At 42.5% G+C, this 24703-nt stretch overlaps 2 protein-coding genes across 3 annotated transcripts in view; one reads left to right on the top strand and one right to left on the bottom strand.

The window, feature by feature from the left end:
* The window catches only part of si:dkey-183c6.8 (protein O-GlcNAcase), a 17248-nt gene extending 14232 nt beyond the window's left edge, over positions 1-3016 (top strand). Inside the window, exons 16-17 of the mRNA XM_048969831.1 lie at positions 386-545; positions 2062-3016. Coding sequence (XP_048825788.1) covers positions 386-545; positions 2062-2198 — 297 coding nt within the window. The 3' untranslated portion in view covers positions 2199-3016. The remainder of the gene's footprint in view (positions 1-385; positions 546-2061) is intronic.
* Positions 3006-24549, bottom strand: LOC125704393 (N-acetyllactosaminide beta-1,3-N-acetylglucosaminyltransferase 4-like). Of its 2 annotated transcripts, none has more exons than XM_048969864.1 (2): positions 24411-24549; positions 3006-4855 (listed from the first exon to the last, which is right to left on the bottom strand). In XM_048969864.1, the coding sequence occupies exons 1-2, from the start codon at positions 24424-24426 to the stop codon at positions 3846-3848; spliced, it is 1026 nt and encodes a 341-aa protein (XP_048825821.1). In that variant the 5' UTR covers positions 24427-24549; the 3' UTR covers positions 3006-3845. The 2 variants fall into 2 exon arrangements, with proteins under 2 accessions (XP_048825821.1, XP_048825820.1); XM_048969863.1 differs by lacking the exon at positions 24411-24549 and adding an exon at positions 10845-11559.
* Between the last annotated feature and the right edge of the window lie 154 nt (positions 24550-24703).

Genomic DNA, 24703 nt, shown 5'->3' on the forward strand with positions numbered 1-24703 from the left:
CAGTTTGCACTCTACAATATCTTCTTAAATGGTGCTCTGGGCCATGATATACTATTACATTACAGTATTATAGCACAGTATTATAAACGTGATTTTCCTGCATTAATATCAACTCAAGCAATATCGAAATATATAAAAGCTGAACTAATGGGGGGGAAAAAGGAAGGAAATGATAAGAATTTGGAACAGAAGGCACCTACTACTGCTGAATGTACTCACAGATGCAGAGATGCCATGATATCACCACGAGGTGAAGATGTACATCTCACAGCTTTGCTGTAATCGCTGCAGTTTCCAGCCTGTATCATAGCACATAATCGAAGCGCTCAGAAAACATGATGCATCTCTTGTTCCATGTAACAGCAGTTCCCCTTTCCTGCAGCAGGAGGTGCTCCAGCTGTACCAGGATGAGCAGTCTGGTTACCCCGACTCCTTGCTGTACCACTTCCCATCTCAGCTGCGTCTGGATGCCCTCCCCGAGTTGGTAGACTGCAGCGTGACCCGGAGTCTGCTGACCACCCTGTTCAGTGCCCTCAAGGCTAACGGTCAGTTCTTTCTCGATACCTCATTGACATCATGTTATGTTTAGCTCATTCACATTCAGTGCAGACAAAAACAAACAAACAAACAGAAAAGGCCCTAAGGAGTCTCTCTGTTTTTGTGGACCCAGTGTGTGCGAGCGGCTTGCGGAAATAGACCATATTCTGCACCTGTTACTTGCCAACTTGCATGCATAAAAACTGGAGGAACCGGTCCGCTGTGTTCCTGTGCCTTCCTGTCCTCTTGGCGTACACACATAAACCCATTATGACTGCGCGGAGAGAAGCGTAGATAGTGCTCAGTTTGATCTCTCTCCGTCACTTTCCTGTTCTGCCTTTTGTTTTCCTTTTCGAATCTCTAAGGAACCTTTGTTCACAAATAATTATATATGTACAAACCCAGAATTGTCCATTGTATCCACCAAGAAAGATCTGTGGTTTCTACAGATAGATGTCTTGGCGTCTGTAATTATTGTATTTATTTTTAGAAGCAAAAGAATTCCGATATGGTATTTCCTGTCACAGCAGGTTCTCCTGATTTGCTTGTTAATTGATTTGCCTTACATTATTCTCCCCTCAAGATATTTTCACTAAAAGGAACTTGTACTTATAGTCCTCCACTAAAATATAAACTGTTTCTTTTGGAATTCCAAACAACAACCCTGTATCCAAGAGGTCATGGTCTTTATAAACCAGGATAGTTGGTATTCACCTTACTAGGGTAATTAAGGTAGTAGATTTTACATCACATATAATATTAATTTGTAGCTCTCGTGGAGAACATCTTTAGATGCACCTAATACGTATAAACAGCCCTTGAAAAAGTCTTGAGAAATTCCTTCATTTGATGGAATTACAAATTCTGCTTTGTAATTTATTACTCCTTTATATTATTATTTCTCAACACCGGAATTTAAAATGAATTATTTTCATGTGATATTGTTTCAGAACACAGCTAAGCATTAGGTACTTTATAAAAGACAGCAGACGCTAATCTGTATGTGGAATTTTTGGGCATACAGTGCAGCTTTTCTAAAACCAGTCCTCAGGGGTCCCCACACGGTCCACGTTTTTGCTCCCTCCCAGTTCCTTAAGAGTTGGGTGGTAGCAGAAATGTGGGCCGTCTGGTTAGGCCCTGAGGTCTGGTTTGAGAAATTCTGATATAGTGTATTTGTTGAAGAGTAAAAAGTAAATGTACCTGTTGTTGGCACTGCTTATCATGCCACATAGAACGTTATCGTACACTATCACACGTAGCCCATCTCCAGTATTACGATCATACATAGATATTTGTAAGTTAACAGAGTCTTTCCTCATATCAGTGAAGCAGGTTATAACTGCCTAGAGCTGTCCAGGTTATGGTTAGTCACACCTAGGTTGATCATGTGACCTGCGACCGTAATGTGCGTATCCTACGTGATGGCCCACTCTCCACTTGTCCATAAGGGGTCTTCGTGGGAGGAGAGTGTCGTCTGTCAGGTGCGCCCGTGTGACCGGCTGTGTTTCCATCTGTTTGTTGTAGGCTCCCAGGGAGTGTTCTGCGAGGTGCTTCCTACGGACCACACACGCCTGGAATTTCTGACTAAATTGGGCTTCCTGGAAATCCTGCGGGGTGAGGCCAGACCCCGGGAAGGCCTGGTCCTTGGACGGCTGCTGTAGTGCACCTGTCAGCTGTTGGGATTTTCCTCTCTGTGGAAACACTTTTTTTTTCGCATCACTAACACACACTATACATCGCCTCGCTTTTTATATGCATTGTCCTCTGAGTACCTGTCTCCTTTTGACCTGACCCTATTCCACAGCAGTATAGACACAGGACGTAAGTGACAGAAAGTGCACATACACAAGCTTTTGTGAGCAAGACTGGCCTGGCACAGTGCAGCCCCAGGGGACTCGACTCAAACAAAAACAAATTGTATTTCAGTTAAGGCCTGGCCAGATTAAGTTACGCACTGCGTAAGACGTGCTGTTAGGCTTTGTGTTAAGACCATGGCATTGTGTACTCAGTACTCACATTACTGGGAGCTGAGACTGCCAAACAGATAAGCCTTTGTTTTATCATACCGAACAATAAATATAGTTTTAGTTTAGCATTATCACTTGTGTCACTACATTTTTTGATCACCTCCCATGAAAAAAAGGCTGTTTACTAACTGATAAAATAGTTATTTTAGCATGCTGCTGGATCTTTGTTTGCTAATAAGCATCTGGCGTTCTGGTTCATGTTTTATTCGGTCAGCTAGCCGATTTGAACCTTCTTATGTTTTATTGTCGCACTAGTGACTGATGCATTTTTTTGTGTTCATTCCTGGAGTCTGGTGTGTCTTATTTTAGTTGCTCGTGCCCATCTCATTCGCAGCAACTAAAAAAACAGATAGAACAGTGATTGTGTTGGCGGACGGTCTGTATGCATTTTTTTCTTACTGGATGATTAAAACTTTGTAGGATTGCCATTAAAGATGTTCTTTCCCTGATTATATCCTGTGTCGTTTTGTCATAGTACATGTAGAGCATGGGGGCATCCGATTACGATGTATCTGATGTTCCTGTGATCAGAAGCTCAACCTTTTCAAATGGCTGGCAGACTGATGGCATCAAAATACTCTGGGGATGCCGGCAACTTTACAGGGACCCTTTTGATTACATTTTTAATATTCCTGACCGGAATTACTGCTCCCACATTTAAGGGCAACCCTGGGAACACAGGTGCTAGTAAACCTCTTTGTAGTCACTCAGAGTAAATACCTGTCACTGGCTCTTGGCAAACAGGCCACTTTGTAAAAACAACTTGGAAAAAGCTTTAATTAAAACATTTTTTTAAATTCACACAGAATCCATATAAAAAAATACTAAATAGAAACTCTTGCATTGTGAATAGCTTTATCCAAACCAGCTGGCATATCAGTTTTGGGCCCAAGGTGAAGTTTACACGTCACACTGATAAATTTACAAGTATTTGCTTATTTGGTCACGCCCGGCCTCATTCGCAAAGTGCAAGAGGAATCCTTCAGAACCTGTCTGTCTAAGCTGACCACATAGAACTGACTGACTACACAGACCTGACTGGCATGATGGGTGCGGGGAACAGATGAGCTTCGGCTGAAGAGATGCCAAGGTTCTGTGTCTCACAGGATAGCCAGCTATGCTACGATTCCATACAAGTAAACATGCCACAGCAATGTTGCAAACGTGAAACTGGAAGGATTCAGAATACAGTACCTATAATGAATGTCTTTGGCTCAGTTATGCAGAAGCTTTTGCAAAATATTCCATCTGTGAATAGATGGAAGAAGGCACATGTCCCTCCTACAGGCCTAGTTGTAGTGTAGAGTTATTACACTTGTGTCCTTGACTCTTATAAAAATTCCACAGCAAGTACTGTTGTTTCGGCTCTAGTCTGTGTAGCACCAGAACCCCCCAGTAGATGCAGGGGTGCTGTGAAGGGTCGAATTCAATGGGCATGAAGCCCTGGTGATGCCTGGCACTGATATTAGCTACCTGGGCACACATGCCCACATAGACATCATCAATGGGAAAGAGCAGCACTTCAGAGGAGGCTTGCAGCAGCAGGCGGATGGTTTCATTGGACATCAGGTAGCCACCTCCCCCCATGTATGGAGGATAGACCCCAGAGTACAGTGACCACGGAACGTAGTATTTGTTCCACCGCGAGCGTACAGGGAATGTGTTAACAAAGAGGCGACCCATATACAGAGGCTCTGCGTGGGTCGCAGGTCCCCGCAGGAAGTGCAGCACACGCTCCACGTCAACAAACACGTCGTCGTCCCCTTTGAGCACATAATGGGTGGAGCCCCGGCAGTGGTCCTGGAACCAGTGCCAGAAGAGGAGCTCCTTCAGGGTCACATTGTAGAAGGACTCCTGGAAGTCCCACTGGAGGATGTCCCTGTATAGATTGTTCTCTTCCATCACCATGGAGTTCAGGGTCGCGGCGTACGGCCCCATCCCCTTGTCCGGGATGCTAAGCAGGAACACCCGTCTTACAACCTGCTCGGACTGAAAGCGATCTTTCCCCCAAGTGTTTCGGATAGCCTGTCGCTGCTCAAAGTTGGAAATGTGTGACTTCAGTGCGAGCAAAAGGGTGATGGGTCTCTGGGATGGGCAAATTCGGGGCCCATGCAGCAAAGGGTAGGCCTTAACATGCCGGGAGAGCAAGAAGGCCTGGTGAAGGCTGGACTGCCACTCACTGGCGAGCCCGTCGCTGTAAAAGAGGATGAGCAGCAGAGTTGAGGTTGACAGGAAGAACACTGTGTACAGAAGCCTTCGAGGTAGGGATAGAGTCTTGTTCAGCTGTGCCGCTGCAGGAAAAAAAAAGAGAGAGAAGGTAAGGCTGGGGACAAAAAGGGGGTTAAGGGCCTTGCCCAGGGACCCGCAGACGTGCTAAGGCTGGGTTTGAACCGGCACCCTTGGGATTACAAGCACACAGGCTTAGCCCACTAAGCTACATGCTGCCCCTCTAACTTAATCTTGAAGAAAGCCAAACAAGTGAGACTAAAAGAGTCTAGTAGAAAGTCTAAATATTAAGAACATAAGAACTATACAAACGAGAGGAGGCCATTCGGCCCATCAAGCTCGCTTGGGGAGAACTAAACTAATAGCTCAGAGTCGTTAAAATCTTATCTAGCTCTGATTTAAAGGAACCCAAGGATTCAGCTTGCACTACACTATCAGGAAGGCTATTCCATACTCTGACTACACGCTGCGTAAAGAAGTGCTTCCTTAAATCCAGCTTGAAATGTTCTCCCGCTAATTTCCACCTATGGCCACGAGTTCGTGTATTTAAACTAATGCTGAAGTAACTATTTGGTTGAACAGCATCCAAACCTGTTAGAATCTTATATACCTGGATCATGTCCCCCCTCAGTCTCCTTTGCTTGAGACTGAACAGATTTAGCTCAAGTAACCGTTCCTCGTATGACATTCCTCTAAGACCAGAAATCATTTTTGTGGCCCTACGCTGCACCAATTTCTAAGGCCACAATGTCCTTTTTAAGATATGGTGACCAAACCTGCACACACTATTCTAGGTGAGGTCTCACCAAGGAATTGTATAATCTTAGCATTACCTCCCTTGACTTAAACTCCACACACCTGGAGATATACCCCAACATCCTATTGGCCTTTTTTATTGCTTCCCCACACTGTCGAGAATGGGACATGGAAGCATCAACATACACACCAAGGTCTTTCTCATGATCATCTACCTTTATTTCAGTGACACCCATGAAATACCTGTACTTTATATTTCTGCTCCCTACATGGAGTACCTTACATTTATCGACGTTAAATTTCATCTGCCAGGTATCGGCCCAGTCACTAATTAAATCAAGATCCCGCTGTAGCTGCTGAGCCGCTAATTCAGTATCTGCTACACCACCCACCTTGGTGTCATCTGCAAATTTCACCAGTTTACTGTATATATTGGTATCCATATCATTTATGTAAATTAGGAACAATAGTGGTCCTAAAATCGAACCCTGCGGTACCCCACTATGAACGCAGGCCCACTGTGACATTGTGCCTCTTATAACTATTCGCTGTTTCCTATCTGTTAACCAGTTATCAATCCAGGTCGCTACGGTACCTAAAATACCTGTCGCTTTGAGTTTAAGTAGGAGCCTCTTGTGGGGGACAACATCAAAAGCCTTTTGGAAATCTAAGTAGATGACATCATAGGCCTTCTCATCATCAACTTCCTGAGTAGCTTCCTTAAAAAACTCCAACAGATTTGTTAAACAGGATCTACCTCTCCTAAATCCATGCTGGCTATCCCGCAAAATGTTATTGGAGTCCAGGTAATCTACCATTTTCTCTTTGATTATAGCCTCCATAACTTTACCAGTTATACAAGTTAGACTGATTGGCCTATAGTTAGACAAATTACTTCTATCCCCTTTTTTGAATATGGGCGTTATGAAGGCCTGCTTCCTGCTTACCACACCTTCTGGAAGTGCAAAATTCAACAAGATATTCAGCAGTGTCAAGTCAAATTACTGGACCAAGGAACAGTCAACAAGGACAGAAAGCTGGGTCAGTGGAAGGGGATGAGGTTAGATGAGATGTTTCAGGAAGAGGTGGGTCTTCGTATTTAAAGCAGAAGATTTGACTGTAATACAAATGCAATTCTTCAGCAAATTTCACATCATTTCAGATCATTTTTAGAGCAAAATCACATGCATTAATATCCTACTGGGTCACGGGGGATCCGGAGCCTATTCTGGAAGCAATGGGCACGAGGCAGGGACCAACCCAGGACGGGTGACCAGCCCATCGCAGGGCACACTCACACACCATTCATTCACACATGCACACCTACGGGCAATTTAGCAACTCCAATCAGCCTCAGCATGTTTTTGGACTGTGGGGGGAAACCGGAGTACCCGGAGGAAACCCCACGACGACATGGGGAGAACATGCAAACTCTGCACACGTGACCCAGGCGGAGACTTGAACCCGGGTCCCAGAGGTGTAAGGCAACAGTGCTAACCACTGCACCACCATGCCGCCCCGCATAATGTCTTGTCGTTATTATTATTTGTACTGTATAATTACTGTTCTGATTTACCTACATATTCAACTACAAGGCAGACTTAGGGAATTAATCTTGTTCATAACCTGAGGACTGCCTGTAAACCCCACCCCTGGTCCTGTAGCTGGCTGAACAAAAAGCACCTCGGAAGGGGACTAAGAAAGGTCCAGGAACTACCTCCCAGGAATTCCCATGGCAAAGTTCCTGCGGTGGGAAAGCAACACAAGTTCCTGGCTCCTGAAAAAAAGTTCCTGCAGTGGGAAGTTATTCCCTCCTGATGGAAACTGTATATAGTTGCATGCATGAGAACAGAAATGTGATCAATGCATGCATAGAACTGGACACGACAATTATGCTGAGGCTATGTGCATTATCGACAGTCTGCAGGAATCCACCAGTTGCATAGAAAGAGAGAGCTGTCAGAAGCTACACCAGTGTTTCCTAACCCAGTCCTCGGGGACCCTAGACAGTCCATGTTTTTGCTTCCTCTCAGCTCATAGCACATCTGTACCAGGTTTTCGATGTTCCTGATTAGCTGGGAGCTGAGAGGGAGCAAAAACGTGGACTGTTCTGGGTCCCTGAGGATTGGGTTGTGAAACACTGAGCTACACAGTGGGACTGAGGGCAGAATTTCAGTGTGGTCTGCTTCTTAATTCATCCTGAACCAGACCAAGAGCCTCAAGATTTCACCTCAAGCCAGCCTGTATTTCTCTATAAATGATGTATTACTGAGATGGTCCAAGATATTCATGTTCACCCAGTGTTACGTCCGCGTGCTTGTGGGTGTGTTCTGTCCAGCTTTCCCTTCAAATCCCGTTCAGTAAGTCTGCCGTTCCGGTTCCACTGTTTCCATTTCTCTCCATGAACGCAGTGCCAAATCTGGATTAACTGGTTTCCGTCGCCTCATTCCTTTTTCCCACCTCTCCACTCATGGACTATAGAAGAAGCCCCACAAAACCCACCGGACAGCTTCTGCTCTAGCTTTTGCTATTTTTTTTTTTCTTGGCTTGTGATTATTGCATTTGACTGCCCGTTACGATCTGTTTTGGATTTCGGTTTGGATTTGGCTATTGTACTCTTGTATTTGTCTTTTATATTTTGACCTATTGTCTGATTACTCTTTGGATTATGGATTAGATTTGGTTGCCCTGTGTAAATACTTTGCATATAGAATATATGTGTAAGGGTTGTAGGGAGTGACTGCCGTTTGTTGTTTTTACGTGTGCGACATTCTGTCTCTGGTTTTTTGTTAAAAAGGGTTACATTAGTGATTGGTCATTTGTTTTATGTTTCTTTTGGGTTCGGGAAGTTTTCATCAGTATGCTTGTTTCTTGCTCTTATCGCTGTTTATGCCCTGACCCTAGACCAGGACGCAACACCGCAAAACATTTAGATCAGCAACTTGGCCTCTTGGACAATCCTCAGAAAAGCTGCCATTGTCACTGGCCATAGTAAGGGATGATTCACCTTCCCACATCAAAGGATGACTTGACACACAGCGAGCTTGATTGGTTAGCTCATCATGTACACACGTTGTGAAATATTCAGAATAAATGAATTGTTCCAAATTCAATAACTGGAATTTGAATTGAATTAGCCATACCCCACAGGATGTTGAATTGGAATTTGAACTTGATAGGAAGAAGAATTTAAGTCATTTCAATTCAAAGAAATTCAATGTAATCACACAACACAATAATGTAATTTAGTCTAGAAAAACAAATTACATAATAAATTTACTTTCTAGACAGCATATGTATATACTGTCCTTGGGTATGTATAAGGTAGTAAAAAGTACTTCATTTTATCTGCATGATTTCTAAGAGAAAATTGTGTACAAGTTCTAGTCTGTTCTAACAACATACATTTGGTTTATGGTGGCCCCCTACGTCCTTTTTCATGGGCAGATAGTTATTGTTTTGGCACATTTAACCGTTCATTTGTCTTACCATTTTTGAGGAGTTTACAGTAGCCTTTTTGTGAGTATCCATGGGATGTCAGACGGATAGGGTTGTGACAGGGTTATTGTATGATGTTTACGATGGTACACAAAATGACAGTTAAACTATTCATTCCATAGGTCACACTTATTCTCCCATTGTTAATAGCATGACATTTTTATAAGGGTGGTACAGTGTACGTTAGCATGTTCACGTGTATTTCATATCGAAATATTAAGCTGTATTCTTAAAGGCTGCATAGCATGCACCTCCACCTTGGATATAAAATTTTCGTGAATTCAATTCCCTTTTTAATTCTCCTTCCTTAAAATTTGAATTACAATTCTGCACACTGTTTTCATTTATTTAATTAGAATTTGAGGGTCATTCTCTACTCATTTCTGAATGCTGCACAACCATGTTATGTAATCAAATTGTATACGGGTGTAAAAGCTACAATGAGGCCTTTTACACAAAGATATGCCAACATTATAAATTTAGAATTAGGTGATCAGTGGTCATTGCTGACACACCACAGCACACGACAACGAAATGTGTCCTCTGCATTTAACCCATATATGACAATGTGATATAGCAGGGGGCAGCTAATTCAGCGCCCTGGGAGCAGTGCTTGGGGATGGTACCTTGATCAGGGTACCTCAGTGGTACCTTGCTGGTCAAAGATTTGAACCAGCAATCTTTAAATTACAAGTGCCTAACCATTAAGCCACCAAGTAAAAAAAATAAGTCAGTCAGTGGTCTTGGCCCAGTTTACATAACATGAGGTTTGGATCAAATGTTTAAAACCAACCCTAATACATTTCGATTCCAATGTGCTTTTGACTACACATTCATTAACCAATGTTGACGCTATTTATTTTATTCTTATTGTCTTTTACTTGTATAGTTTTTTCCCCACTTTGTTACTGTTATTTTGTGACATTTTATATACAGCACTTAGAATGACCTCTGCTTTTGAAATTGTGCTATATAAATGAAATTGCCTTCCCTAGATTATTACCAAAAAAATCGTCAGTGTATTTTTTATCAGTTAGGGCGACAGAATATCTATCAAAATATAGTACGACGCTGAACATTATGCTTGGGTGTGTTCACTCGTTAAATTGACGAACGAGTTTACTTAGTGCTTTAGTCAGGAAGAGTTTAGGGGGACACCTAGAGAGTAAGAGAAAACGAAGTACTAACTAAGCGGTACGAATCTCTCAGAAAGGCATTCGAGGTTGGTGGCTTAAAATAAAAATAATTTAATATAAATCACATAAAACTCGTACATCGATACATTGCTATAGGATTCATTCCGAGTCTTATTAGAAACGCATCAATTTCATAACTGAAATAGTACCATACGCGAATTATCGACATAAACCACGAATTCTTTTAGTTAAAACAAAACAACTAAATTCGTACGACATAAGCTAATTATGATCAGGTTAGAGCTCCAATAAACCAATCGAAACCGCTAAACTGATACAACTTTACTGCCCCCATTATAATGACCTATACCACTCAAAACGGGACAAACGCTCGAGCCCGGCTTTCTTTTATTAACACTACATTAGACGATCGATTAACCAGTAAGCAAATAAGAACACGTGGGATCGTAGTAAATCTGTGTCCACCATTGTAATTTCATGCGCAATTTCACCGAAATACAGACTGAATGCCTGCTGAGACAAGTTTAGAAGACCGCAGTTTAGTTAAGACTGTACAAGGAATCCGGCGAAACCCGACGTGGGAGCCGTCATTCATGAAACGATTCGCTTTAAAAGTGAAGAAACTATGAATGAATGAACTCACCCATCTCCTGCTGCATGTCCGATCGCTTGAAATGCGGACTTAAGGTTCCGTTTTACGATCCTTCTTTAAATCCCAGGCCTTTTACCACCACTCATTCCGAATATTGTAAGGGGCTGTGATGGGATGGATGCAAACCAGCAAATGGGCGTAGCGGCCACGGTCGCGATGACCGAAATCGCCGCGGCATCTTTCCGCGTATACAGGCGTTTCCGTGTTTCTGTTGATCTATTTATTTACCGTCTGCGCAAACAATTAAACAATGACTCATTTTCATTTAGTTGTCATATGCATTATTCCTGTTACTTGATTTTACTTTATGTGTATTTAAAATGCCCTATATAAAAGCTGCCTAGCCTACACTATAATTTATATTGCAACACTGACCAATTATTATCATAACTATTATTATTGCTATCAATATTATTGTTGTTATTGTCTTAAAAAGAACTTAAGTGAATTGTCAGAAAAAAATGATCAATTTAATTGTCACTAATTAGGGCTGTACTCTCAAGAATTTTAGTCAAGACCCTATCTCTACGTAAATGTACCTTTTAAGATAAAGAAATTGATTATGAGAAACATTTTTGTACCATTGCAAATACAATTATGTTGTTGGAACAAAACTGTACCGGGGCGATGTTTTTAATCATAATTTATGGCGGTTTCTGTCTCTGTGACAGAATAGCTAGCAAAAATACAAATAAAGTGCGACGCTGAAAGTAAGGAGTAGCTGTGCTCGCTCCTTAAATTTAGGAACGAGATACCAACTGGTTTCGTCACAAGGGGTTTCGGGAAGTACTTTCGGAAAAAACTTCCGGCAGCGGCTGCAGCGCAAATTGGTGACGTCAGCCCGTCTTTGTAGTTTCCTGGTCGCTTCGGTACGTTTTTCCTCAGATCAGAATTGAAATTCTTAAAACTACTTGTCCCACATCATCATCGTCGAGTCACTGGTGCACCTCATAAAACAATGTCCCATTATTTGGAATTTCACAAATTGCAAAGGCTTTGACGCATTCATGCAAATGATTATGTGCAATTATATGCTGTTTCCAACATTACCAACTGCTTATGTCATGTGGATCAAAATGTATTATGCTGGTTCTCTGTTGAATAGTCATACCACCCAAAGCATCTAGGCATTAGATCATTGCATGGAAAATGGTTAAACCATTTGTCATAATCTGTCAAACATATTTCCCATACATTTTATTAGACTTTTTATACAGTATATAAGTGTGTCCTGAGTTGATGAATTGCCCTCAGATGAATCTTGACTTTCACTAATGGAGGGAATTTTTGAAATGTTAGATCAACCAGTAATCAACCGGTTCTCTAAAATAGCTGAGAGATGCGTCTCATGAATCCTCAGCTGGCTAGCAAGTATTGACAGAGAGTTACGATTTATGACAATGGGAGAACAAGGTAATGAACAGGGTGAACAGCTGGTAGGAAGAGGAGTGAGGCTGCATGGTGGAAGGGCAGGGAGGTAAATCAGAGGAAGAGGCTAAGAAGTAAGGGTCACAATTGTGGAGACAACAGGTATGTATACAATCCAACAATGTGTACTGCACCGTAATACTGTATACTTACTGCAGTGTTTCACATTATTGTATTCCACTTGCGTTTTACAGTATTTATTAAATATACTTTATACAGATACACGCTGTACAAACTAACAAAAAACGTATGCATTTTTACAGTGTGTATACATACAAAAATATATATTACACACACACACACGTACATATTATATATTTGGCAGTCCACAGGTTACAAATGAGAGCCATTCCCCAAGTCTGTGTTTATGTAGAATTTGTAGCTAAGTAGGAAAAATAAAACAACACGTTATTATTCATTTACAGGAATAATAAAAGTCACTATACTGTATGTAAGGTACTGGACCCCGAGTCAACAAACCGTTCAAGCAGTTTGTTTTCGCACCGTGCAGAGGTGGAAAGTTGAGATGTTCAGAAAGTACAAATCCAGACCAAGATTTTGTTTCAACCAGCCAGTTGAACATAAAGACTGACAGTCACAGAGTACTCAACTGGTTGTTTGAAACAAAATTTTGGTTTAGATTTGTCATTTCTGAACCTGAACTTTTCACCTCTGTACGAGCATCACAAATTAAGTGGTGTGTGTGTTCATTATTACGAACTATCCTGTTTCACAGGAATGTTTTATATAGTAGGCTTTATGGGAGTCCGTTCATAAGAATGAGTTGTCCATAAGTTGGATGTTCTTAACCCAGGGGCTGCCTGTATGTATGTGTTACTACACTACAGAGGACCCTTGAACTTTGAACACAATCTGTTCCAGGAGATGGTTCGACTTTCAACGTTGTTTGAATTTGTAGTTAAATTTCCCCATAAGAAATAATGTAAATTGAATTAATCCAAACCCCCAAAATTTGTCCAATATTAAACACTTCCATCCATTCATCCATTTTTCAAACCACATATCCTCGGGAGAAGATGGTGGCACAGGAGGTAGTGCTATCGTTCGGCAACTGGAGGGTTGCAGGTTCGAGTCTTGGTTCCTCCTGACCCCATCAAAGTGTCCTTGAGCAAGACACTGAACTCCGAACTACTCCTGGCGAGCAGGTTGGTACCTTGCATGGCAGCCTCTGCCACCGGTATGTGAATGTGAGGCATAAAATGTAAAGTGCTTTGAGTACTTGTAGGAGTAGAATACAGTCCATTTATCCTACTGGGTCACAGGGGGCCCAGAGCCTATCCCAGAAGCAATAGGCACAAGGCAGGGAACAACCCAGGATGGGGGGCCAGCCCATTGCAGTATTAAACACTTGAAGTGCCTATTTAATTTCAGTAACTGAATATGCATCTGTACTATTTTTCCACTTAGTGGCAAGTTTCTGATTCATTTCTACCATAGAAATTATAACCTCCCTCTTAGGCTTTTTACCACTGGTAACTTTCTTTGGTGCCCTTATGAATGGGTATTATTAAAGATTATATATAAATAACAAAAAAAATGTAAACGTTTTAAAAAACTGAATTTGTGAGATGCTCACTGAACCACAGTCGCAGGAGAAATGACTGAGCGAACATGCATATGAGCAAGCAGGAGATCAGATTTTGTTTAACTTCCGAATTTTTGTTTGAGTTTCAAACTGCTTTTTCCTCAGATTTTCAAAGTTCTTCAAGCATCAAACTATTCGAAGTTTGATGGTCCATTGCATATATACACCTACAGGAACTTTTATGACATTCAATTCTAAATCCATAGGCATCAATATGGAGTTGGTCCCTCTTTTGCAGCTATAACAGCTGCCACTCTTCTGGAGAAGCTTTCCACAAGATTTTGGAGTGTATCTATGGGAAGTTTTGCTCATTCAACCAGAAGAGCATCTGTGAGGTCAGGCACTGATCTTGGACATGAAGGCCTGGCACAATCTCCGTTCTAATTGATCCCACATGTGTTCAGTGGGGTTGAGGTCAGGGTGCTGTGCAGGCCAGTCACCAAACTCACCCAACCATGTCTTTATGGACCTTGTACTGGGGCACAGTCATGCTGGAACAGAAAAGGTCCTTCCCCAAACTGTTCCCACAAAGTTGGAAGAATAGAATTATCTTGGTATGCTGAAGCATTAGGGGTTTCATAATGGGAGCCTAACCCAACTCGTGAAAAACAATCCTATACCATTATACTTCCTCCATCAAATTGAACAGCTGGCACAATGTCTGGCAGGTAACATGCTCCTGTGTTTGCCAAACCCAGACTCGTCCATCAGACTGCCAGACAGAGAAGCGTGAATCGTCACTCCACAGAACATGTTTTCACTGGAACAGAGACCAGTGTTGTTGTGCTTTACATCACTCCATCGGACACTTGGCATGGCGCTTGGTAATGTGAGGCTCGCATGCAGCTGCTCGGCCATGGAAGCCCATTCCTTGAAGCTCGCAGTGCACAGTTTTTGTACTGGGGTTAATGCCAGAGGAATTCTACAATTCTTGAGTCAACAGTGTTTTGGGATCTGTTACTTTACATAGTACTGCTACTTTGTGGCTGAGTTTTTGTTGGTCCTAAATACTTCCACTTTGCAAAAATACCACTTACAGTTGACTGTGAAATATCTAGCATGGAAGAAATTTCACAAACTGACTTATTGCAAATGTTTCATCCCATGACAGTACAGCACATGAACTGAACTCTCAGAATGTCCCACTCTTTCACAAATATTTGTAAACTTGAATGTATGGCTGGGTGTTTGATTTTTAAACACCCGTGGTATTGGGTCTGAATGAAGCACCTGAGTTCAATGATTGAGAGGTGTGTCCCAATACTTTTGTCCATATAGTATGTGTGTCTACACACACATGAACACACATACACACACTACTAGTTTTACACCACCTCAGTTTTTACAGTTTTATGTAAATGTATGCAATAAAACAAACAATAGAAAGCAAAAAGTCAAGATATTAACCTTATACAGTACTGTGCAAAAGTCCTAGGCAGGCAAAGAAAATGATGCTTAGATTATCCTCGTGTTGGTGTAAAACTATGATATGATGCCTGTCAAAGTGTGTCAGCTTCGCCATTTCAGAACCTCTGCTAAAATCATCCTAGTATTTGCAGCGACCGTCCAGTGCAGCCATGTATTTTTTGACTTGGCCACTAGCACACCTCATACAGCTAGTCAATCTCTCACTGACTTTTTAAAGCAATATATTTAATTATTTAATTGAGCTGTTGGTGAAATTTAACAAAATCATGGAATGGCTGAGGTGCCCCTGGGGAGAAGTTTGGGAACTGAAGCGGTGTTCATCTAGCCATCCAACTAGATATCAGTAACTTTTTAGAAAACAGAAGAAATTATTACTAGTTTGTATTGTGTTACTCTTAATTTGCACATGTTCTAATGTTAAATTGTGTTTTTTGTTCTAAGCCAAAGTACACTTGCTACCCAGATAAACAGTTTTAAACATTTCTTTGGACTGCCTAAGACTTTTGCACAGTACTGTACATTTTTATAAAAATTTTAGACTCAAGGTAACCACGTTTTGCTTGTTTAACAGCCAGACACATGCACAGCATTCATTCTACAATGGAAATAAAATATTTATGAAGAAGTTCTTACAAATTCTGTTGCATAGATGTGTTGCTATAGGATGAATCCTTGACCAACTAGATGCAGACCAGAGGGTATTGCATGGCACAGTAAAATGCTGTGGCCGCCATTTTGGTTCAGAATGCCAGTCACTCTAGTAAGTCCCCAATTTGCCTCCAGCAGAGCCCCAGACCAATGAACTTCCTCCACCATGCCTGACAGTTGATGTCACACACCGTGGAACCATGCTTTCGCCTACTCAGCAATGTACAGACACCCTGTGTGATGAACCACAGATTTCAATTTTGATTCATCGGCCCATAAGACCTTCTGCCTTCTTCGGTAGTCCACTGCTGATGGCTCATGGACAGGCGCGCCTCTATTTCCTGTTATAACATTTTGGCAACGGCTTTCTTACTGCCACTTGAGCTGTGAAACCGCTCAGCTCGCAGTCTTTTCTTCACAGTGAGAAAGTGGCTGGCTTCCACCACTGTTAAACTGTGCTTGAAGCTGTTGTCCTTTAAACTAGGGACTGGGGGGGGGGGGGGCAGGGAGGTTAGTTAAGAATTTAGGAGCGGGGAAAACGAAAAGTCCCAATTAACATTAAAAGTGCGCACTGTAAAAGGCCTACCCTTTGCGGTCTGTATTTAAAAGCTAGGAGTATTAGAAACAAAATTCATGATTTAGAGGCTTTAATATCATCAGCCACTTACGAAATTATAGGAATAACTGAAACATGGATGAGCGACAATGATAGAGAAGAATATAATATGGATGGTTACACGTTGTTCTGTAGAGACTGAATAGGCAAGAAGGGAGGTGGTGTTGCAGTATATGTAAAAGAAAACTTGCAATCAAGGGAGCTCACTGATAAAAATAAAAGTACAGAAGCTGTATGGATAAAAGTAGATGCCAAAATCTAAAATGGCCTAATTGTCGGGGTTTGTTGTAGAGCATCTAATGTAGCTGCAGAGGATGTTATAGGACGATATCAGGATCATGAGTAACAAAAATGATGTGGTGGTTATGGGTGATTTTAATATACCTGGGATTCAGTGGGACACAGACTCTGCTCTTCTGTAAATGAACTTGAGATGGTGGAATTAGTACAGGATTGTTTCTTTACTCAGTTTGTTGACACCCCTACCAGGGGAGAAGCCCTTCTTGATCTTGTTTTCTCTAATAACCAGGATAGGATTTGAAAATTTGAGGTTTTAGAACCACTGGATGGTAGTGATCATAGCACGATTAAATTCGAGGTTAATTTTAGTGTCCGAAGAGCAAAGTCCAAAACAAAAGTATACAATGTTAGGAAGGCTAACTTTAATGGTATGAGACTGAAACTAGAAAATGTAAACTGGATGGAGTTAAACAGCAAAACTGTTGAAGAGGCATGGAAAGTGCAAGAGGACTTTATACCTGTTTCCAGCAAATCTAAATCTAGGAAACTACAACCAAGGTGGTTTACTGAGGAAATTAAGGATAAAGTCAGGAGGAAAAGGGCTCTGTTCCACGAATGGAAATTAACTAATGATTTCAAAATAAAGCAGGAGTATCTAAGTCTACAGGTTGAGTTAAAAAAATAATGCAGGATAGTAAGGGCCTTATAATTGAAAATGAAATTGATATAGTAAATGAGCTTAATGATTATTTTACATGGGTGTTCACAGTAGAGAACATGAGTAACTTGAAGTAGCCAGTCTGGATGCTGTTCAGCCAAATGGCTACTTCAATATTAGTTTACATACTAGAACTCGTGGCCATAAGTGGAAATTAGCGGGAGGACATAAAATGAATTTGAGGAAGCACTTCTTTACACAGCGTGTAGTTAGAGTATGGAATAGTCTTCCTGCTAGTGTAGCGCAAGCTAAAACCCTGGGTTCCTTTAAATCAGAGCTAGATAAGATTTTAACGACTCTGAGCTACTAGTTGAGTTCCCCCCAAACAAGCTTGATGGGCCGAATGGCCTCCTCACATTTGTAAATTTCTTATGTTCTTATGCAAATGAAGCCCTGCAAGTTTAAACATTCCTCAACTACTTTACACATACGCCTCCCCAATACACTGGTTCCCCTCTGGTTCAGATGCAACCCATGTGGTTTGATCAGGTCCCATGGCTTGGACATGGCACGGGAATTATTCCAGACAATACCACCGTGGATGTTCTGCTTCTAAGCTTATCCATGACTTCTATAAATTTATCCTGCAGAACAGCCCTCCTGCCCTTTCCTATGTCGTTGGTGCCAACATGCACCACAACCACTGGATCTGCCCCGGCTGGGGCCAAAAGCCTGTCCACACAATCCGGAAGGTCCCCTACCTGGGCACCAGGCAGACAAGACACCATACGGGACCCTCTATCACGCATGCACACATAACTGTCTACACCTCTAATAATATAATCCCCTACTATCACAACCTTCCCCCTCCTGGGGGGAGGCGGCTCCTCAGTGCCCAAGGACCCTCCTCCCTCTCCAGTCTCTTCCGGCTCTAAAGCTGGAAGCACCTGAAAGCGGTTAGACACAGCCATGTCAGGTGATGCTGCCTCTGTAAACTGTATACGCCCTTTTCTACGTCTATGACCTACATTCACCCAGCTCTCTCAACCTACCTGTTCTTTATTCTCCCCCCTGCTTGTGACGTATGAAGTCCGACTGGACGCAAACATCCAGAAGAACAAACATCTTGCAAACACAACACTGAGCTGCCCCATAATTACCTAACTCACTATGACCCCGTCCTTTGCTCCCAGCCCAGTATATTTATATAGCATATTAAAGTTGATTAAATTAACGTTTAGTTAATACAATAAAGTGCCGAGTAAAATAAAACACTAAGTTAACACTTGCATTGAAACGGAACTTTTTAAACTACCTGATAGGGTCAGAGATAAAAAAAAATTAATTAAACTAAAATAACCAAATTAACAATTACTTACCCGAGAATAACTTCCTACTGAACAACGAATAACTAAAATAAAGCAAAGTTGCTCTTGGGAGGCCGAAAAAACACAAAAAACCCCTCTCAAAGTAGGTTACTGCCGGAGTGGAAAATGCCCCCCCCGCGGGTGTTTCTTGCGAAGTTACACAGACAGAAATGCTGTAGCCGCAACTCAATCGCTGTCGATAACACTCGCGCTGTTTATTAAAGACAGACAAGCACTTACGCTGACCGAAAAAATGACAAAGTAGCAAAACAGCCACCCACATAAACCATACTGGCACACAAACACTGAAATATACTTCCAAACAATTCGAATCAACCGCTTCAACACACGCACACCGCCTCTACACCAGTCCCTCCCAGTGCAGCCATTCCAGCAGCCGCTGCAGAACGGCTGTAAGTTGCAGATTCATTTGAAGTCATAATAAACTGAAACCTAAATTATAGTTCTAAAAGAGCTGTTCTGAGTTAAAAAGTGCTTTCACAAGCAGTCTGATTGGGTGCTTTTTAATTAGTGACATCTTTCCGATAAAATAAAACACCAAACATTTGTGTTTTAATATCGCTTTGGGAGCCAATGATTACAACTGCAATTAAGAGCAAAATAGCAACAGAGCTGAACGAGTCATTCAAAATGTCACTTAACAGGAAGAATAAACAGAAGTTATGTGCAGATATGTTAAGCATCGCTTGTTAATGTACTTTTATGAAACGAATAAAAACGCAACGTTTTTACAGAATTAAACAAGTGTTCCAAGACTTTGTGAGCATTACACATACACACACACTCACACACTCACACGTACAGGTTATAGTTTGTGACCCACTAAAGGATACTGATAGAATTCCTCCCACCCTATTCTCCACTCAGCATGGAGGTGGGGTTTGCGATCACCAACCACATACTCAGCTGACCCTGTTGCCTGCCTGTTAGTGAGGTAGTCGGTGATCACTGCAGCCAGATGGCATCCATACCAGATCCCTTCAGCTTCTCCCTTAGCAGTGATGGCTGTAGTGTGTTGAAAGCAATGGAGATGTCAAAGAACATGATCGCGTCCTCCACGCCGACACCTGGCCCATACGCAAATCGAGAGGGTCAAGCTCACTTTTCACAAGGTGTCGAACGTGATTGAGTACAATCCTCTCCAGGTACTTCATCAGATGGGACGTCAAGGCTACTGGCCTGAAGTGACTGGGCTCCCTGGGGTACGCAGTCTTGGAGACAGGAACCACATGTGAAATCTTCCACATGGTGGGGACTCTCTCCAGACTGAGACTGAGGTTGAAAATGTGCAGAATGACCCCACAGAGTTGACCAGCACAGTCGCTGAGAAGTCAGGAACTGATACTATCTACCCTTCTGCACCTTCATCTTCCTCAGCTCATTCCTCATCTGATCTGCCGTTATGGAGAGGCTGAAGGGGGAGGGGCTGAGCGATGACTTCTGAAGATTTAGGTGGGGGGATGGTTGTGTTGATTCCCCTGGTGCTGGGTGGAGGGGGGTGAGGTAGCCTGAGGAGGGTTTTCCTGGTGACAGTGGGGGACTCACTGGGGAGGGGGGGGAGGGGAAGGTGTTGGATGACTGCGCTCTGGTGGGTGAATCCTGATGACTTAGTGGGGGCAGCATCAACTCTGTTAAAAAACAGATTCAGCTTGTTCGCCCCCCTCCCTCCACTGACATTACCATGTCCTGATTTTTTTTCAGACCCTCTCTCGTTGTTCCCCTGAAGATGCCCCTCCAGGTTCCTCCTGTAGGTATCCTTTCCCTTCCTGTTTTCCCTCTTCAGATCCCTCTGCACTCTCCTCAGTTCCTCTTTGTCTGCAGATCTAAGAACCCTCTTCTTCTCATTCAGAAGGGTTCTCAGTTCTGGGGTCACCCAAGGTCATCCAATAGTCATTACTGCTATGATTGTGTGCCATAACATGGATTGCACCATACTGTCAACATCACGAAATGTCAGTCTAATTACTCAACAGACTATTTATAAGTCAGCAATGCTGGTCAGGCAGGGTGTTGGCTCTGAGGTTAGGGATCTGTGGCAGCAATTGGAAGGTTGCTGGGTTGAATCCCGTGAATGCCAAGGAAGGAATGCATAAAGAAGTCCTCCAACTTACAGGGAACGACTTGGGGGTTGGTGGCAGGATTCACATTGTTCTATTTGGATAATGTGGTGCTGAGGTATCACCCACTGCACAGCTGCACTCAGGTTCTCATCCCTGAGGTGGTTTGTTGTGTGGTGGGTGTGGCAACACGCTGTAATCAGTGTGCACCCCTTACCTCTATTTACAAAAAAATAAAGCATCGTATTTTCTTCAAAGCTTCAGCTGTAATCTGAGTACTTCTCCTTATATAGTCCATGTAACCAGTTTGTCCGTGTCGTGTGAATTTTCAGTCAAATACACTCCGTCGCCTTGTCGTGATAGCAAATTAACAAATTCAAAATAAACATATTTTGTGTGATTATGCGCATTAAACAAAAATAGCCTGTTTACATATATATAGTAGCAAATTAAAAAGTAAAACATATTCCCTATATCAGCATATATATGCGGCGTTCATGCGAAGTGTATGGTGTAACTGCCCAATTAATTTGTGGTGATGTCGTGCCAAAAGTATTCACCTTAGCTAGGCATGGGAAAGTCACTTAAGCTGGGCATGGGAAAGTCACTTAAGCTGGGCATGGGAAAGTCACTTAAGCTGGGCATGGGAATGTCACTTAAGCTGGGCATGGGAATGTCACTTAAGCTGGGCATGGGAAAGTCACTTAAGCTGGGCATGGGAAAGTCACTTAAGCTGGGCATGGGAAAGTCACTTAAGCTGGGCATGGGAATGTCACTTAAGCTGGGCATGGGAAAGTCACTTAAGCTGGGCATGGGAATGTCACTTAAGCTGGGCATGGGAATGTCACTTAAGCTGGGCATGGGAAAGTCACTTAAGCTGGGCATGGGAAAGTCACTTAAGATGGGCATGGGAAAGTCATTTAAGCTGGGCATGGGAAAGTCACTTAAGATGGGCATGGGAAAGTCACTTAAGCTGGGCATGGGAATGTCACTTAAGCTGGGCATGGGAAAGTCACTTAAGCTGGGCATGGGAAAGTCACTTAAGCTGGGCATGGGAATGTCACTTAAGCTGGGCATGGGAAAGTCACTTAAGATGGGCATGGGAAAGTCACTTAAGATGGGCATGGGAAAGTCACTTAAGCTGGGCATGGGAAAGTCACTTAAGCTGGGCATGGGAAAGTCACTTAAGATGGGCATGGGAAAGTCACTTAAGCTGGGCATGGGAAAGTCACTTAAGATGGGCATGGGAAAGTCACTTAAGATGGGCATGGGAAAGTCACTTAAGCTGGGCATGGGAAAGTCACTTAAGATGGGCATGGGAATGTCACTTAAGCTGGGCATGGGAAAGTCATTTAAGCTGGGCATGGGAAAGTCACTTAAGATGGGCATGGGAAAGTCACTTAAGCTGGGCATGGGAATGTCACTTAAGCTGGGCATGGGAAAGTCACTTAAGATGGGCATGGGAAAGTCACTTAAGCTGGGCATGGGAATGTCACTTAAGCTGGGCATGGGAAAGTCACTTAAGCTGGGCATGGGAATGTCACTTAAGATGGGCATGGGAATGTCACTTAAGATGGGCATGGGAAAGTCACTTAAGATGGGCATGGGAAAGTCACTTAAGATGGGTACAGGAAGTTGGGAAATATAGAAGGATGAGTGTAATGTCAGAACAGTACGAGGCATCGACAGGAGAGGAGTCTCCAAAAAGGAGGCACCTCGGTTATTTGTTTAATTTGGTGATCAGTGATCATGGTTGACACACCCACAGCACAAAACAAAGAAATGTGTCCTCTGCGTTTAACCCACATGTGACATCGTGACACAGCTAATTCAGCGCCCGGGGAGCAGTACTTGGGGGCGGTACCTTGCTCAGGCTACCTCAGTGGTGCTTTGCTGGTCAGGGATTCAAACCAGCAATCTTTTAATTACAAGTGCACTTCCCTAACCATGAGGTCACCACTGCCCCAATTATTTGGAACTGGTTCATTTTAAATCCTCCAACACAAGCAACCTGTTCCATCACTTAAAAAACAGGCAAAAAAAGTTAATATCAAACTCCCCAGGTGTTTTGCAAAATAAATGCAGTTGATAGTCTCCCGTATTATCAATATATCTGTATTTACATAAAGTGACAGGACATGCTACTCCTCCAAAAACTATGATATAATACCATGATATAATATTCACTTAATAATAATAATAATAATAATAATAATGATTTCAGGTCATATCACCCACCCCTACTTGCAATCAATCTCCTACATAAAATAATTGTAACTTTGTACAGTTGAAACTGATATATGCCAGACCGAAGAAGTGCCGCCTTTTACATTTTCAATCATTGTCATCAAAATATTAGCCACAGTTTACAGCATAAAACTTGTGGGTAGCCTCCAGGATGGCAGCTGGGTGGACTGGCTTCCCTGGGTTCTGTCAGGCTGGCGGACTGTTCTCACGCAGAACCTGCAGTCCTCTTCCCCCGAGTTAGTTTACAGGCAGACCGTGCAGGTGCCCAGCGACTTTCTGTCTGACACCACGGCCCCTTGGTGTGCCAGTCACCAACTTAATGTGCGACTAAAAGCCGTGTATTGTAGTGACAGCGTGCTCCAAACCAGCACTGTACATATAGTATACTTTCATGCATTTTTGCGCGGGGTAATGTAATGTAATGTAAAGAAAGAAAGAAAGAAAGAAAGAAAGACTCCAAGTGTCTTATTAGAAACGTTATAAACAAGGACGATTAAGCAGGATATAGACCCCATATAGCACCGTGTCATTCTTTCAACGTTGAATGATAGTCAAATGCGTCAGTGTTAAATTATCAACGTTGAAACTGAACTGATTTTGTATCAGATTTTCAATATTGAAAAACTGATGGTGGAAAAACTTTGATTCAATGTTGATATAAAGTGAAAGACTGAAGATCAACGTTGTTTCAACCTTTTTGTCTGATACGGAGTCAATGTCATTTCAACACATGTGTGCTGTCTGGGACAAGTCTTTATTTTCAAACTAACATAGTACCCTATGCGAGTTTACCCCTCAAAACACGAATTCTTAAAGTTTAAACTATTCCGCAAAGTGCATAAGACATAATTATGATCAGGTTAGAGCACCAAGGAACCAATCGACACCGCTAAACTGATACAACTTTACTGCCCCCATTATAATGACCTATACCACTCAAAACGGGACAAACTCTCGAGCCCGGCTTTCTTTTATTAACACTGACATTAGACGATCGATTAACCAGTAAGCAAATAAGTACACGTGGGATCGTAGTAAATCTGCTATGGCAGCGATCGTCCTCCATTGTAATTTCATGCGCAATTTCACCGAAATACAGACTGAATGCCTGCTGAGACAAGTTTAGAAGACCGCAGTTTAGTTAAGACTGTACAAGGAATCCGGCGAAACCCGGCGTGGGAGCCGTCATTCATGAAACGATTCGCTTTAAAAGTGAAGAAACTATGAATGAATGAACTCACCCATCTCCTGCTGCATGTCCGATAGCTTGAAATGCGGACTTAAGGTTCCGTTTTACGATCCTTCTTTAAATCCTAGGCCTTTTACCACCACTCATTCCGAATATTGTAAGGGGCTGCGATGGGATGGATGCAAACCAGCAAATGGGCGTAACGGCCACGGTCGCGATGACCGAAATCGCCGCGGCATCTTTCCGCAAACATGGATGCTTCCCTATTTCTGGGAAATAGGATCTGCGGTTAACATAACCACTGGCAATTTTAATGTATTTGTCACATGCGTTTATTTTATATAT

Source organism: Brienomyrus brachyistius, chromosome 12, assembly GCF_023856365.1.
Source record: "Brienomyrus brachyistius isolate T26 chromosome 12, BBRACH_0.4, whole genome shotgun sequence".
NCBI classification, from domain to species: Eukaryota; Metazoa; Chordata; class Actinopteri; order Osteoglossiformes; family Mormyridae; genus Brienomyrus; species Brienomyrus brachyistius.